General features: G+C 44.7%; 1 protein-coding gene across 3 annotated transcripts in view; it reads left to right on the top strand.

The window, feature by feature from the left end:
• LOC118385583 (high affinity cAMP-specific and IBMX-insensitive 3',5'-cyclic phosphodiesterase 8B-like) overlaps positions 1-16,296 on the top strand; it is an 89,420-nt gene that overhangs the window by 54,231 nt on the left and 18,893 nt on the right. For all 3 annotated transcript variants that reach the window (XM_052521449.1, XM_052521448.1, XM_052521450.1), the window contains exons 11-16: positions 10,335-10,374; positions 10,617-10,694; positions 11,938-12,014; positions 13,372-13,536; positions 14,290-14,347; positions 15,016-15,145. In XM_052521449.1, coding sequence (XP_052377409.1) covers positions 10,335-10,374; positions 10,617-10,694; positions 11,938-12,014; positions 13,372-13,536; positions 14,290-14,347; positions 15,016-15,145 — 548 coding nt within the window. The remainder of the gene's footprint in view (positions 1-10,334; positions 10,375-10,616; positions 10,695-11,937; positions 12,015-13,371; positions 13,537-14,289; positions 14,348-15,015; positions 15,146-16,296) is intronic.

The following is a 16,296-nucleotide window of genomic DNA, read 5'->3' as shown; positions in this document are numbered from 1 at the left end:
TTTGTCTCCGGTCCTACATATGACAGATCTCCACATCCTATTTGTTTAGCATTATAACATTTAAAAGAGATTTGTTTTTCATCTCAATGGGGGACAGTGGGTTAAGTTTAGCAATTTTTTACATTCATCATCACTCTGTCAAGGGAAATATAGTATTCTTTCTAACAAAGATATCTACACTGAAAATAAATACAAATGCAACATGCAACAATTTGAAAGATTGACCTGAGTTACAGTTCATAATAAGGGAATCAGTCAATTGAAATAAATGCATTAGGCCCTAATCTATGGTTTTCACATCACTGGGAATACAGATATGCATCTGTTGGTAACAGATACCTTAAAGATAGGGGCGTGGATCAGAAAACCAGTCAGTGTCTGGTGTGACCATGATTTGCCCCATGCAACGCAACACATATCCTTCACATAGAGTTGATCAGGCTGCTGATTGTGGCCTGTGGAATGTTGTCCCACTCCTCTTCAATGGCTGTGTGAAGATGCTGGATATTGGCCGGAACTAGAACACCCTGCCGCACACGTCGATCCAGAGCATCCCAAACATGCTCAATGAGTGACATGTCTGAAGAGTATGCAGGCCATGGGACATTTTCAGCTTCCAGGAAATGTGTAAAGATCCTTGCGACATGGGGCCGTGCATTACCATGCTGAAACGTGAGGGTATGGCGGCGGATGAATGGCACGACAATGGACCTCAGGATCTCGTCACGGTATCTCTGTGCATTCAAATTGCCATCCATAAAATGCAGTTGTGTTCGTTCATTATTCCTGCCCATAAACCATAAACCCACCACCACCACGGGACACTCGGTTCACAACGTTGACATCAGCAAACCGCTCGTCCACACGGCACCATACTGCCCGGTACAGTTGAAACCCAGGATTCATCAGTGAAGAGCACACTTTTCCAGTGAGCCAGTGGCCATCGAAGGTGAGCATTTGCCCACTGAAGTCGGTTACGACACCAAATTGCAGTCAGGTTAAGACTTTGGTGAGGATGACGAGCAGACGAGCATCCCCGAGACGGTTTCTGACAGTTTGCGCAGGAATTCTTTGGTTGTGCAAACCCACAGTTTCATCAGCTGTCCGTGGGGCTAGTCTCAGATGATCCTGCAGGTGAAGGCGTCAGATGTGGATGTCCTGGGCTGGTGTGGTTACACATGGTCTGTGTTTTTTTTTGAGGCAGGTTGGACGTAATGCCAAATTCTCTAAAATAACGTAGAGAAATGAACATTCAATTCTCTGGCAACAGCTCTGGTGGACATTCCTGCAGTCAGCATGCGAATTGCTTCCTCAAAACTTGAGACATACAGTGCATTCGTAAAGTATTCAGACCCCTTGCCTTTTTCCACATTTTGTTACGTTACAGCCTTATTCTAAAATGTATATTTTTGAAATTACATCATCAATCTACACACAATACCTCATATTGCCAAAGCAAAAACTGATTTTAGACATGTTTGCAAATGTATATATAAAAAAACTAATATCACGTTTACATAAGTATTCAGACCCTTTTCTCAGTACTTTGTTGAAACACCTTTGGCAGCGATTACAGCCTTGAGTCTTCTTGGGTATGACGCTACAAGCTTGGCACACCTTTATTTGGGGAGTTTCTCCCATTCTTCTCTGCAGATCCTCTCAAGCTCTGTCAGGTTGGATGCGGAGTGTCGCCGCACAGCTATTTTCAGGTCTCTCCAGAGATGTTCGATCGGGTTCAAGTCCGGCCTCTGGCTGGGCCACTCAAGGACATTCAGAGACTTGTCCCGAAGCCACTCCTGCTTTGTCCTGGCTGTGTGCTTAGGGTCGTTGTCCTGTTGGAAGGTGAACCTTCGCTTCAGTCTGAGGTCCTGAGCGCTCTGGAGCAGGTTTTCATCAAGGACCACTCCGTTCATCTTTCCCTTTATCCTGACTAGTCTCCCAGTCCCTGCCGCTGAAAAACATTCCCACAGCATGATGTGGGAATTCCAGGTTGTGAGGCAACAAAATAGGAAAAATGCCAAGGGGGTGAATACTTCACAAGCTACTGTACCTATATATATTTGAAACCATCATGAAACCTATACCACAATCATTTCATTTGACTTTGTGAAAATTGTTTGGGACCTAACTTTTTCAATGTGGTTTCTTCCTTCACAGACTCCATGAAATGATAAATATTTGGTCAAATTATGAATTTTGTGTATGGTTTCCTAGAAACACGTGTGGCTCAATTCACCCCTTTGGCTCAACTTACCCCACTCTCCCCAAAAGGTAAAGGATACATAGAAGTAGAAATCAAGTGATGTGCTGAGCACTGCTGACTAAGGGAAAAGTCAACTCTGGGAAAGAACTGAAAGTAGCACACCTATCTCCTCTTCATTGCAGTGTGATTTATGACGTTGCCCTATCAGCCCTTACAGTACTTTTCTGATTCGGAATCCTTGCGGCCAACTGTTTTCAAGACAGCAGTGTTGTATTTCCAAAAACACTCCTTACCTCAGGACACTTCAACGGGAGACTATCCAGGAAAATAAAGAAAAAAAAGGGAGCAGTCTGTTTCTGCGTAGACCTGGATAGATTTATTGACGACTCATCCTGAATGGAGAAGAATTGTTAGTGGGCGTGGCGTTTGGCCAGAGCGATGTGGATGGGTAGCCAGGCAGAGTTGCTTTGAGCACGAATCAGAACGACTCCTCTTTCCGGTCTTTCCCAGCGGGACACTTGGCCGATGTCCCTAGTCTGCATGTTATAGTCTAGTTGTTGAGTAGACAGCAGGGTCTGTAAGTAGACCTTCACCATGTAGGACTCTGACCTACTTCTATTTAACTATCCCCCCCCCCCTCTGCTCTCTCTGTCTATCATTCCCATCACATGCACTGCCCCCCCCCCCCTCTCTCTCAATTCAATTCATTGCCAAAGCAAGTGAAGTAGATAATATACAAAAGTGAAATAAACAATATAAAATGATCAGGTAACATTACACTCACGGAAGTTCCAGAAGAATAAAGACGTTACAAATGTCATAGTATGTATATTTACAGTGTTGTAACGATGTGCAAATGGGAAAGTCAACATAAATATGGGGTTGTATTTACAATGTTCTTCACTGGTTGCCCTTTTCTTGTGACAGCAGGTCACAAGCTGCTGTGATGGCACACTGTGGTATTTCACCCATTAGATATGGGAGCTTATCAAAATGGGGTTTGTTTTCTATTTCTGTGTGGATCTCTGTAATCTTTAGGGAAATATGTGGCTCTAATATGGTCATACATTTGGCATGCGGTTTAGGAAGTGCAGCTCAGTTTCGACCTCGTTTGTGGGCAGTGTGCACATAGCCTGTCTTCTCTTGAGAGCCACAGCTGCCTTTCTCAATAGCAAGGCTATGCTCACGGAATCTGTACATAGTCAAAGCTTTCCTTAAGTTTGGGTCAGTCACAGTGGTCAGGTATTCTGCCACTGTGTACTCTCTGTTTAGGGCCAAATAGCATTTTAGTTTGTGTTAATTAGTTTTGTTCGTTATTTCCAAAATGTCAAGTAATTGTCTCTTTGTTTTCTCATGATTTGGTTGGGTCTAATTGTGCTGTTGTCCTGGGGCTCTGTGGGGTCTGTTTGTGTTTGTGAACAGAGCCCCAGGACCAGCTGGCTCAGTGGACTCTTCTCCAGGCTCATCTCTCTGTAGGTGATGGCTTTGTTATGGAAGGTTTGGGAATCATTTCCTTTTAGGTGGTTGTAGAATAACGTCTCTTTTATGGATTTTGATAATTAGTGGGTATCGGCCTCATTCTGCTCTGCGTGCATTATTTGGCGTTTTACGTTATACACGGAGGATATTTTTGCAGAATTCTGCATGCAGAGTCTCAATTTTGTGTTTGTCCCCTTTTGTGAATTATTGGTTGGTGAGCAGACCCCAGACCTTACAACCAACCATAAAGGGCAATGGGTTCTATAACTGATTCAAGTATTTTTTGCCAGATCCTAATTGGTATGTCAAATTTTGTGTTCCTTTTGATGGCATAGAATGCCCTTCTTGCCTTATCTCTCAGATCGTTCACAGCTTTGTGGAAGTTACCTGTGGCGCTGATGTTTAGGTTGAGGTATGTATAGTTTTTTGTGTGCTCTAGGGCAACGGTGTCTAGATGGAATTTGTATTTGTGGTCCTGGCAACTGGACCTTTTTTGGAAGAACATTATTTTGGTCTTACTGAGATTTACTGTCAGGGCCCAGGTCTGACAGAATCTGTGCAGAAGATCTAGGTGCTGCTGTAGGCCACCCTTGGTTGGTGACAGAATCACCAGATCATCAGTAGACATTTGACTTCAGATTCTAGTAGGGTGAGGCCAGGTGCTTCAGACTTTTCTAATGCCCTCGCCAATTCGTTGATATATATGTTGAAGAGGTTGGGGCTTAGGCTGCATACCTGACTCACCCCATGGGTCTGTGAGAAGAAATGTGAGTTTTTTGCCTATTTTAACCGCATACTTGTTGTTTGTGAACATGGATTTTATAATGTTGTATGTTTTTCCCCCAACACCACTTTCCATCAATTTGTATAGCAGACCCTCATGCCAAATTGAGTCAAAGGCTTTTTTGAAATCAACAAAGCATGAGAAGACTTTGCCTTTGTTTTGGTTTGTTTGTTTGTCAATTAGCGTGTGCAGGGTGAATACGTGGTCTGTTGTACAATAATTTGGTAAAAAGCCAATTTGACATTTGCTCAGTACATTGTTTTCACTGACGAAATGTATGAGTCTGTTGTTAATGATAATGCAGAGGATTTTCCCAAGGTTGCTGTTGACGCATATCCCATGGTTGTTATTCTCTCCCATCTCTCTCTCTCGCTCTTTCTCATTCTTTGTCTCTCTCTCTCCCGTCTCTCTCTCTCTCTTTCTCACCTCTTCCTCCACTCACAGTCATCATCCATATTCCTGAATGTTTCCCATGCAGCCCCAGCCAGTGTAATGTACTCCGTTTTACTTCATATATGTTTGTGCATTCCAGCCCAAGGAGGCCATTAAGATGCAAGCCAGCTAAATCTGGCAACCTCGTGTGTCCTCAGCAGTGTTTAATCCTATTTCCCCTATTTGGTGCGCGCTGGAGAAAACGAGAGACGGAGAGATGGAGAAGGAGGAAGAGAGAAGAGAGAGATTGTTGAGAGTGAACTGGAATCAGTTGTCTTGTGCCCTGATACATCCATTTAATTATTGGAATTGACCAAACATGGAAATGGGAGGGATTTAATTATCTCTGATTTCAAAGACTGACCTGGAATTTTTATTGAATTCAATGGAATTTACAGGGAGATGGAATTGAATTAGAATTATTGCACTATGGATCAGAGGTCACTAGTCATCTCAATCCTAAGGGCTCGAACACACCAATAGCGTCTGCCTGCCGAGAGTACCCTCTTAGAAAAAAAGGTGTTATGTAGAACCTTAAAGGGTTCGTCGGCTGTCCCCATGAAGAACCAATTTTGGTTTCAGGTGGAACCCTTTTGGGTTCAATGTAGAACCTTTCCACAGAGGTTTCTACCTGGAAACAAAATGGTTCATATGAGGACAGCCTGTCACGCGCGTTGTTGTAAGAATCGGACCAAAATGCAGCGTGGGTTGGGTTCATCATCTTTATTTAACGTGAACCTGCAAGAAAAACCAATAAAGAAACTAACGTGAAGCTATGCAGTGCTCAAGGCAACTATACACAAACAAGATCCCACAACCAACAGTGGGGAAAGGCTGCCTAAGTATGATCCCCAATCAGAGACAACGATACACAGCTGCCTCTGATTGGGAACCATACCAGGCCAACCTAGAAATAAATAAACTAGAATGCCCACCCTAGTCACACAATGACCTAACCCAAAATAGAGAATAAAGGATCTCTAAGGTCAGGGTGTGACACATCCAAAGAACCCTTTTTTCTAAGAGTGGACTTGCAAACTGATTTTGCATTTAGAATCACGGGGAAATGTCGGAAGTCAGACGTCAACAATGTGCTGAACGAACGATAGACAAATGGGAGATCTACATTCGGTGCGGTGTGTGCAACCCTTTACAGAACACTGGAGCCCTGCACGGGCATGAATTTGACGTCATACCCATGTCCCCGACGTTCAAGCCCTACCCGGGCCCGAATGCTTCTACCAAATTTAAAGACCGGCCCAGTTTGGAACCCGAAATAACTTCCTCAGTTTGTAAATCCATTAGCTCCATTGGCTGTCTGTCACTTGATCCCTGCACGCAGGCAGCTCGCTCTGCATGCACCCTGCTCATGGCGCTCTGAGTCTGAGTGTCCATAGCAATGGCTCCGCTTGGGCTGCTCTGCTCAATGACGAGACATGAGAGAGCGGGGAGTGTTAGCTACTTTTCCTCATTCTAAACTCCGACCAAAACTCAATGAACGTTATTATTTCCTGTGACATAAAGTCTCCTGTCTTTATATTTGACGTGGTTGAAGCACTTCTGTCACCATGTTATGATCTTAGTCAGATACGACCGTACTGTGCAGCAGAGAACCAGCAAATGCCTCTGCATCAAAATAATAGTGATGAATTTAGTGATACCCGAGCCACGCCCGTACCCTCGTTATTGATGAGTAAAGAGGCTCTATCCGGCCCTAACCCGATGTATAATGTCGGGGCCCGTCGGGCTCGGGTCGGGTACCAGAGCTCTACATCAAACATCACCTTCATCTCTCTCTTTGTCCTTCTCTCCATCTATCTTTCAGTCCCGCTCTCTCTTTGTCATTTTTTTATTTCTCTCTCTCTCTGACTCCCTCATCTCACTCCTTCCTACTTTCTGTGTACTGTACTCCCTCTCCATCCCCCCTTCTCTCTCTCATCTCTCTCTCTCTCTGAAGGGGAGCAGTAGAGGTAAACTAAGATGACTCACAGTATCACATCCTAAAACTCGCCTATAGTTTTGGTTTGATCACCCCCTGCTATAATATATAATAGCAGTAAGGCCAAATAAATGTTTTCAGCATATATATCAAATCAAATGTATTTATATAGCCCTTCCTACATCAGCTGATATCTCAAAGTGCTGTACAGAAACCCAGCCTAAAACCCCAAACAGCAAGCAATGCAGGTGTAGAAGCACGGTGGCTAGGAAAAACTCCCTAGACAGGCCAAAACCTAGGAAGAAACTTAGAGAGGAACCAGGCTATGTGGGGTGGCCAGTCCTCTTCTGGCTGTACCGGGTGGAGATTATAACAGAACATGGCCAAGATGTTCAAATGTTCATAAATGACCAGCATGGTTGAATAATAATAAGGCAGAACAGTTGAAACTGGAGCAGCAGCACGGCCAGGTGGACTGGGGACAGCAAGGAGTCATCATGTCAGGTAGTCCTGGGGCATGGTCTTAGGGCTCAGGTCCTCCGAGAGAGAGAAAGAGAGAATTAGAGAACGCACACAGGACACCGAATAGGACAGGAGAAGTACTCCCGATATAACAAACTGACCCTAGCCCCCCGACACATAAACTACTGCAGCATAAATACTGGAGGCTGAGACAGGAGGGGTCAGGAGACACTGTGGCCCCATCCGAGGACACCCCTGGACAGGGCCAAACAGGAAGGATATAACCCCACCCACTTTGCCAAAGCACAGCCCCCACACCACTAGAGGGATATCTTCAACCACCAACTTACCATCCTGAGACAAGGCTGAGTATAGCCCACAAAGATCTCCGCCATGGCACAACCCAAGGGGGGGCGCCAACCCAGACAGGATGACCACATCAGTGAATCAACCCACTCAGGTGACGCACCCCTTCCAGGGACGGCATGAGAGAGCCCCAGTAAGCCAGTGACTCAGCCCCTGTAATAGGGTTAGAGGCAGAGAATCCCAGTGGAAAGAGGGGAACTGGCCAGGCAGAGACAGCAAGGGCGGTTCGTTGCTCCAGAGCCTTTCCGTTCACCTTCCCACTCCTGGGCCAGACTACACTCAATCATATGACCCACTGAAGAGATGAGTCTTCAGTAAAGACTTAAAGGTTGAGACCGAGTTTGCGTCTCTGACATGGGTAGGCAGACCGTTCCATCAAAATGGAGCTCTATAGGAGAAAGCCCTGCCTCCAGCTGTTTGCTTAGAAATTCTAGGGACAATTAGGAGGCCTGCGTCTTGTGACCGTAGCGTACGTGCGTGTAGGTATGTACGGCAGGACCAAATCAGAGAGATAGGTAGGAGCAAGCCCATGTAATGCTTGGTAGGTTAGCAGTAAAACCTTGAAATCAGCCCTTGCTTTGACAGGAAGCCAGTGTAGGGAGGCTAGCACTGGAGTAATATGATCAAATTGTTTGGTTCTAGTCAGGATACTAGCAGCCGTATTTAGCACTAGCTGAAGTTTATTTAGTGCTTTATCCGGGTAGCCGGAAAGTAGAGCATTGCAGTAGTCTAACCTAGAAGTGACAAAAGCATGGATTAATTTTTCTGCATCATTTTTGGACAGAAAGTTTCTGATTTTTGCAATGTTACGTAGATGGAAAAAAGCTGTCCTTGAAATGGTCTTGATATGTTCTTCAAAAGAGAGATCAGGGTCCAGAGTAACGCCGAGGTCCTTCACTGCTTTCTAATAATCATAATGTTTTCCTCAAAGAAGTTCATGAATTTATCACTGCTAAAGTGAAAGCCATCCTCTCATGGGGAATGCTGCTTTTTAGTTAGCTTTGCGACAGTATCTTGGTTGGGGTCTGAGCAGATTATTTGTTGCAATTGCAAATGTAATAAAATGGTGGTCCGATAGTCCAGGATTATGAGGAAAAACATTAAGATCCACAACATTTATTCCATGGGACAAAACTAGGTCCAGAGTATGACTGTGACAGTGAGTGGGTCCAGAGACATGTTGGACAAAACCCACTGAGTCGATGATGGCTCCGAAAGCCTTTTCGAGTGGGTCTGTGGACTTTTCCAAGTGAATATTAAAGTCACCAAAGATTAGAATATTACCTGCTATGACTACAAGGTCCGATAGGAATTCAGGGAACTCAATGAGGAACGCTGTATATGGCCCAGGAGGCCTGTAAACAGTAGCTATAAAAAGTGATTGAGTAGGCTGCATAGATTTCATGACTAGAAGCTCAAAAGATGAAAACGTCATTTTTTTTTTGGTAAATTGAAATTTGCTATAATAAATGTTAGCAACACCTCCACCTTTGCGGGATGCACGGGGGATATGGTCACTAGTGTAGCCAGGAGGTGAGGCCTCATTTACCACAGTAAATTCATCAGGCTTAAACCATGTTTCAATCAGGCCAATCTATATTGTTGTTTATATATATATATTACAGGTTTTATATATATATATGTGTGTTTTTTATGACACTTCAAGGGGTCTTAAAGATCAAAATCAAATAGCAAAATGATCTTTGATATGACCTTCTTAAAACAATTCCTTCTTAAAACAATTCCTCGTTGCTTAGTAGTTTCGTTATCCTAACCTGTAATTTTCTTAACCTGCTACTGGGGCCGAAGGCATCGTTAGTAACAGTGGAGCCAAATCAGATAGACCGATGTGACCTTCCAGTGACTCTGAGCTCACAAAAGGAAACAATATTTTCAAATCGTAATTGTTTGTGTTGTGTTGTGCCTTTTTCTATTGCATTTGACAAGCGTTTAATTACATTTCTTGAACATAAACTCAGCAAAAAAATGAAACGTCACCCCTCCCCACCTACCCTCACCCTTCCTCCACCTCCTCCTCACCTCTTACACCTCTCCCCTCATCCTCCTTACAGCCCATCAGCTCCCCCACCCGTCTTCACCTCACCTCACCTCACCTCACTTCTCATCCTGTGCCAGCTGGCAAATAGAAATCAATGGCTGTGGAAACAGTAAGAACCTATATTGACTGACACCTTCCCAAACATGAACCCAGCTGAACCCTACATGCGTCAGGCCTATAGATTGACCCTCCCGTGTGCAGTAATGTGTAGATCTATGGGCGCAGTAGTTGGGTAATGTTGAGTCCATGTTGAGACTGTCTTATTAGTATGTTATACGCGCTCACTGCAAGAGAGGAAAACTCACAGCAGCCTGACAGACCGTCGGGTCGAAGGATTGCACAATAAAACTGCAAAAGGAACTCTTTCTTACAAAACGCCAGCCAGATCTACTAATGGTCCTTCTGTAGCTCAGTTGGTAGAGCATGGCGCTTGTAACGCCAGGGTAGTGGGTTCGATTCCCGGGACCACCCATACGTAGAATGTATGCACACATGACTGTAAGTCGCTTTGGATAAAAGCGTCTGCTAAATGGCATATATTACTAATTCTCTCTCTCTCTCTCATATGGTCCATATCAAACTGCATTTCACCTGTTATTGTCTCTTTCAGGTCCATAAGATCAACAAAGATGGAGAACATTCCCAGTCAGGTAAGCTACACAATTCATCATAAGGCCACTGATGTAACTTTCAGGGACTTGTTTCGTGAGACAAAATCCCTGAACCCCCCCCCCTGTCACGTAAGGATTTCAGACAATTTATCTAAACTGCAAAGTTGAACACTGAACCCTCATAGGCGACGAGAAGTGAGGCCGCTGTCTATCTTTAAGAAATTGTCTCAGTCCTCATCTGGGTCATATCGTCCGTCATCCTGATTTCTTTCTTTTCCCAGAGAGCCATTCCCTGCGTCACAGAGACAGGAGGAAAGAGTCGGTTGATACCAGGTCAATCAGCTCACGTGGCAGTGATGGTGAGTGTGTATGAACACCAGGGTACTGTGCAGTGATGGTGAGTGTGTATGAACACCAGGGTACTGTGCAGTGATGGTGAGTGTGTATGAACACCAGGGTACTGTGCAGTGATGGTGAGTGTGTATGAACACCAGGGTACTGTGCAGTGATGGTGAGTGTGTATGAACACCAGGGTACTGTGCAGTGATGGTGAGTGTGTATGAACACCAGGGTACTGGTGCTCGTGGGTCTGTGAGAAATGGTAAGAGAACACTGAGTGAGGGATCTCAATGGAGATAGGGGAAGACAAATATAGAGACAAGAATTTACATTTTTTGGTCATTTAGCAGAGACTCTCTACTGGTCCCCCTCCCCTGCGAATTGAAACCACAACCCGGGTGTTGCGAGCCACCCACTAAGCCACACAGGACCCAAGGAGAAGGACACAGAGAGAGGGGGAAGATAGAGAGAGGAAGGAGGTAAAGAGAAAGGGGGAATCAGAGAACAATATGAGTCAGATTACAGTACATTATGGAAGGCAGTTGAGCTGTTGGCCTCTGATGACATCCCCCCTCACTATGATGCAGCTGCGGCTATTTTCATTAGCTGGGCTGAAGTGATCCTTCTCTTGTCCTCCAACCTCTCTCTCTCTCTCTCTCTCTCTCTCTCTCTCTCGTCTGAATTGACGAGGGAAGTCCACAACAGCAGACAAAGGATATAAAGGATCTGGAAAGATTCTGAATGGTGGAAGGGTCGAAAGATCCCTCCCCCAGCGTGTTCTCCAATCTCATAAAACATTTCAGAAGAAGACTCAGTGTCATTATCCTCGCAAGAGGAGGGTGCTAGACTCTTGAAGACAGGTTCAAAATTATTGGCACGCCTATCCGTTTTCCCCCAGTTGTTTTTAGTACTTGTTAAACAAAATCTCTTTCTCTGAGCAATTGTATTAGTATAAAATAATATAATTCCTCAATTTTTTGGAGTGTACAATTATAGCTCACTGTTTGTATAATTTATTTTATACCATCCTTTTTTTTGCTCGTATTTATCAAGGGTGCCAATCATTTGGGACCCAACTGTACATAATACATCATTGTACAGAGCAGCCTGCCACCACAGGTCCAGTGGTCTGATGTGCCACGTCCGCCGTACGTGGTTCAGTTCACAAGCTCATATAATATCAGCTAGAATGAAATGTTTGACTGGACGAAGAGCATGTTATAGTACTAGCAGTCCTGGTAACTTGTGTCTTGTTGTCTCCAGCACCCAGTCTGCAAAACCGCCGGTACTCATCTGTAGCCAGAATCCACTCTATGACCATAGAGGCCCCCATCACCAAGGTACAGTGCACACAGATGCCACACACGCGCGCACACTCACATGCGCACGTTATCCTCGCGGGGACCTAAAAATGAATTGCCATTCAAAGTCCTATTTTCCCTAGACCCTTACCCTTACTTACCCTTAACGTAACCCTGACCTTAACCCTAATCCTAAACTTAACACGTAACCCTAATCCAAACCCGAAACTTAACTCCTAACTCTAAATATGGACCATATAACCTAACCACTAAACCATTACCGTAACAGTCATTTTAACCCTAAACCTAACCGCTAATCTGAAAATAACCTCGGTCCTCGTGGGGACGTGGGAAATGTCCCCGTGACGGAGAATTTTCCTTATTCTACTATCCTTGTGGGGAATTTTGGGGGATTTTAGGTCGCCACAAGGATAGAAGAACCAACAAACCCACACACACACACACACACACATTCCCCTCTCTTTTCCCACTCTGTGCTCCTTCCAAACCAATAGAGGATGTTCCTAGAACCATACCTGACACTCCCCGAAGCAAGCGTGAGGATGAGGACCTATCAGAGGCAGTAGAAAGCTCAACAGATCTTCTCAGAGCCCTCTCAACCACACCACATCGGCGAGGACCTGGGACACAACAAGTGTGGTTTGAAGTTCCCATATTGTTGGGACATAACTTCTAGCCGACCCAACTGACTATTGATGGTTCTCAGAATGTCACAGGAATGTTCCCGGAATAGTGCTCTGAGATTCCGAAGGAAATCCGAAGGAAAATTCTCCAAACGGTGTTCTCTGAACATTTGCAGACATTCTTGGAATGTTATGCAATTTCAAGCTGTTTGCGGTTCTGTGGCCAGTGAAACTCGAAGTCGGTCCGTCTGACTGAACAGTGTCCAATAAACCTGATTGGCAAGCATCAGCCTTGATTACAACGTCAGGTTTGACCTGACGATTCTAATGATTGTGACAACAGAGTTGAAAGATCTATCAGTCTAATCTGACTCTTGTGCCAGTCTAAGTTTTTTTTAAAATATCTAATTCACTAATGAGAGTTCAACAGGAATGGATGGTGATTTGATGGGATAGGTGAAGGCCTTATTTAATTTCACAGATCTGGGATCAGCCTATGACTGAAAGCCTCTCCAGAGACCAGAGTGTAACTCCAGGCTTTATGATGTTCCTATCTTCTCTGACTAGCTGCTTCATTTGTCCATTTGGTTCCCGACATGATTTCTACAGCATCACATCCAGAGCTCCCTGAAACAGGCTCAAAGAAAGGCACTTTCTGTCTGAAGAGTGAAGTTTCTCTTAGGGCTGTGTGTGTGTATGTTAAATCAAATGTAACTGTGTGCTACATCTCCCTCCTTCTCTCCCTCCTCCAGGTGATCAACATCATCAACGCGGCCCAGGAGTCCAGTCCGGTGTCCGTAGCAGAGGCGCTGGACCGAGTCCTGGAGATCCTGAGGACCACAGAGCTCTACTCTCCTCAGCTGGCCTCCAAGGAGGACGACCCACACACCAACGACCTTGTGGGCGGTCTCATGAGCGTGAGTTAGGGGCTACACACACGCTCACACACACACACACACACACACACACACACACACACACACACACACACACACACACACAGAGACAGAGATCTATTAAACCAAGTTAAGGGATCATTCACAGTGATCAACGTCCTGAAACAGAGAGTTATAGACTGTTTGTCGTACAGGGAATGTATCTCTCCTCACCTCTCCTCATAATCTCTCCTCACCTTTCCTCATAATCTCTCCTCACCTCATCTCTCCTCACCTCTCCTCATCTCTCCTCACCTCTCCTCTCCTCACCTCTCCTCACCTCTCTCCTCATCTCTCCTCACCTCTCCTCTCCTCACCTCTCCTCATCTCTCATCTCTCCTCACCTCTCTCCCTCACCTCTCCTCATCTCTCATCTCTCCTCATCTCTCATCACCTCTCCTCTCACCCTCTCACCTCTCATCTCTCCTCACCTCTCCTCACCTCACCTCTCATCTCTCCTCACCTCTCCTCACCTCTCCTCACCTCTCCTCTCCTCACCACTCCTTTCTCCTCACCTCTCCTGTCTTCAACTCTCCTCACCTCTCCTCTCTTCACCTCTCCTCAACTCCCCTCCTATTCTCACAAACACAATACTCAAACACAAGAGTTCCTGAGTTATGTGGGATGTGTCTCGTTGGGTGAATTAGAATGCCGGAGTCAAATAAGTTGTAGTTAGCCAGATTTGGGATATACAGTACCAAAAGAGAGTGATTTGTCGTATTTTTCCTTCTGCAGGACGGCTTACGGAGACTGTCTGGCAACGAGTATGTCTTCTCCAAAAGTACTTTTCCAAGTAAGCACCAGTCTGTTTCATCCTAAAACATCACATAAATGTGATATTTATTCATTATCCTACCAGAATACTTCTGCTACTTACATCTAGGACCCTGGAGTTCACTCTAATCACACAAACTGAGTCTAATCATGTGTAGTTTTAGTGGTATATTTGTGTTATGTAATAACACTGGAAGCTACACATGATGGGGGACATTTAGTGGACCTCTGTCTGTCTGCAGAGTGATTGAAAATAGAAAATGTCTCCGATCATTTATTTCATCAGTTGGAGTTTAGTCCGTCGGCAGTCACTGGCAGTCGTTGCGTAATCCACTTATATTTGTTTAAGTCATGATGGGAGAGATAATTACGTACGTCTTCCTTTCTGAGAAATGGAAGGGCACTGCTGAGAAGTCCAGAAAAGTCCTCTCCTGCTAATCTTAAGGAAGCAGCATGTGCTTTTTCCCCCTTGCACTTCTTAATAGACCTTAGTAGACTTCTTAGTCGACCTGTATTTGACCCTTTACCATGAGGCAGTGCTGCTAAGTAACGTAGGGACACAGCTACATTGGCAATGGTTGTTGTTGCGTATTCCTCTTAAATGTCCCAAATGCAATCAATCAATTGATCAATCAATAAATCAATGTTTGTGCGTGAATGAATGGGTGCGTGCGTGTGTGTCTACAGATTTGAGCCAGAGTCAGCTGGCCATCCCAGTAACGCTGAATGACATCCCTCCGGCCATCGCTGAGATGCTGGATGACGAAGACCAATGGGAGTTTAACATCCTGGAGCTGGAAGCTGCCACCTGTAAGAGGTACGGAGGGAGAGGGAATAGATGAGAGAGAGAGAGAGAGAGAGAGGGGAGAGGGAATAGATGAGAGAGAGGGGTGGGGGGGGGGGGAGAGAGAGGGGGGGGATAGATGAGAGAGAGAGAATAGATATGAGAGAGAGAGAGGGAATAGATGAGAGAGAGAGAATAGATGAGAGAGAGAGAATAGATGAGAGAGAGAGAGAGAGAGAATAGATGAGAGAGAGAAAGAGAGAGAGAGAGAAAGAGAATAGAGAGAGAGAGAGAAGAGAGAGAGAGAGAGAGAGAGAGAGAGAGAGAGAGAGAGAGAGAGAGAGAATAGATGAGAGAGAGAGAGAGAGAATAGATGAGAGAGAGAGAGAGAGAATAGATGAGAGAGAGAGAGAGAGATAGATGAGAGAGAGGGAGAGAGAGAGAGAGAGAGAGGGAGAGAGAGAGAGAGAGGGAATAGATGAGAGAGAGGGGTAGAGACAGAGCTGCATTTCCTATTACACTGTGACAAATACTCAGACCTAAGAGAATATTTATTTCCCAAAATTATAACTCAATACAAAGAATTTGAAACTACAAAATATGAAAAGCCAAAATATGCAATTTTGGCAGCCAAATACAGTGGAGCAAAAAAGTATTTAGTCAGCCACCAATTGTGCAAGTTCTCCCACTTAAAAAGATGAGAGAGGCCTGTAATTTTCATCATAGGTACACTTCAACTATGACAGACAAAATTAGATTTTTTTTCTCCAGAAAATCACATTTTAGGATTTTTAATGAATTATTTGCAAATTATGTTGGAAAATAAGTATTTGGTCAATAACAAAAGTTTATCTCAATACTTTGTTATATACCCTTTGTTGGCAATGACAGAGGTCAAACGTTTTCTGTAAGTCTTCACAAGGTTTTCATACACTGTTGCTGGTATTTTGGCCCATTCCTCCATGCAGATCTACTCTAGTGCAGTGATGTTTTGGGTCTGTTGCTGGGCAACACGGACTTTCAACTCCCTCCAAAGATTTTCTATGGGGTTGAGAACTGGAGACTAGCTAGGCCACTCCAGGACCTTGAAATGCTTCTTACGAAGCCACTCCTTCGTTGCCCAGGCGGTGTGTTTGGGATCGTTGTCATGCTGAAAGACCCAGCCACTTTTCATCTTCAATGTC

This window comes from Oncorhynchus keta, chromosome 6 (genome assembly GCF_023373465.1).
Source record: "Oncorhynchus keta strain PuntledgeMale-10-30-2019 chromosome 6, Oket_V2, whole genome shotgun sequence".
Taxonomy (NCBI): domain Eukaryota; kingdom Metazoa; phylum Chordata; class Actinopteri; order Salmoniformes; family Salmonidae; genus Oncorhynchus; species Oncorhynchus keta.
Note: the sequence above shows the minus strand (reverse complement) of the source record. Positions and strands in the feature narration are given on the sequence as shown.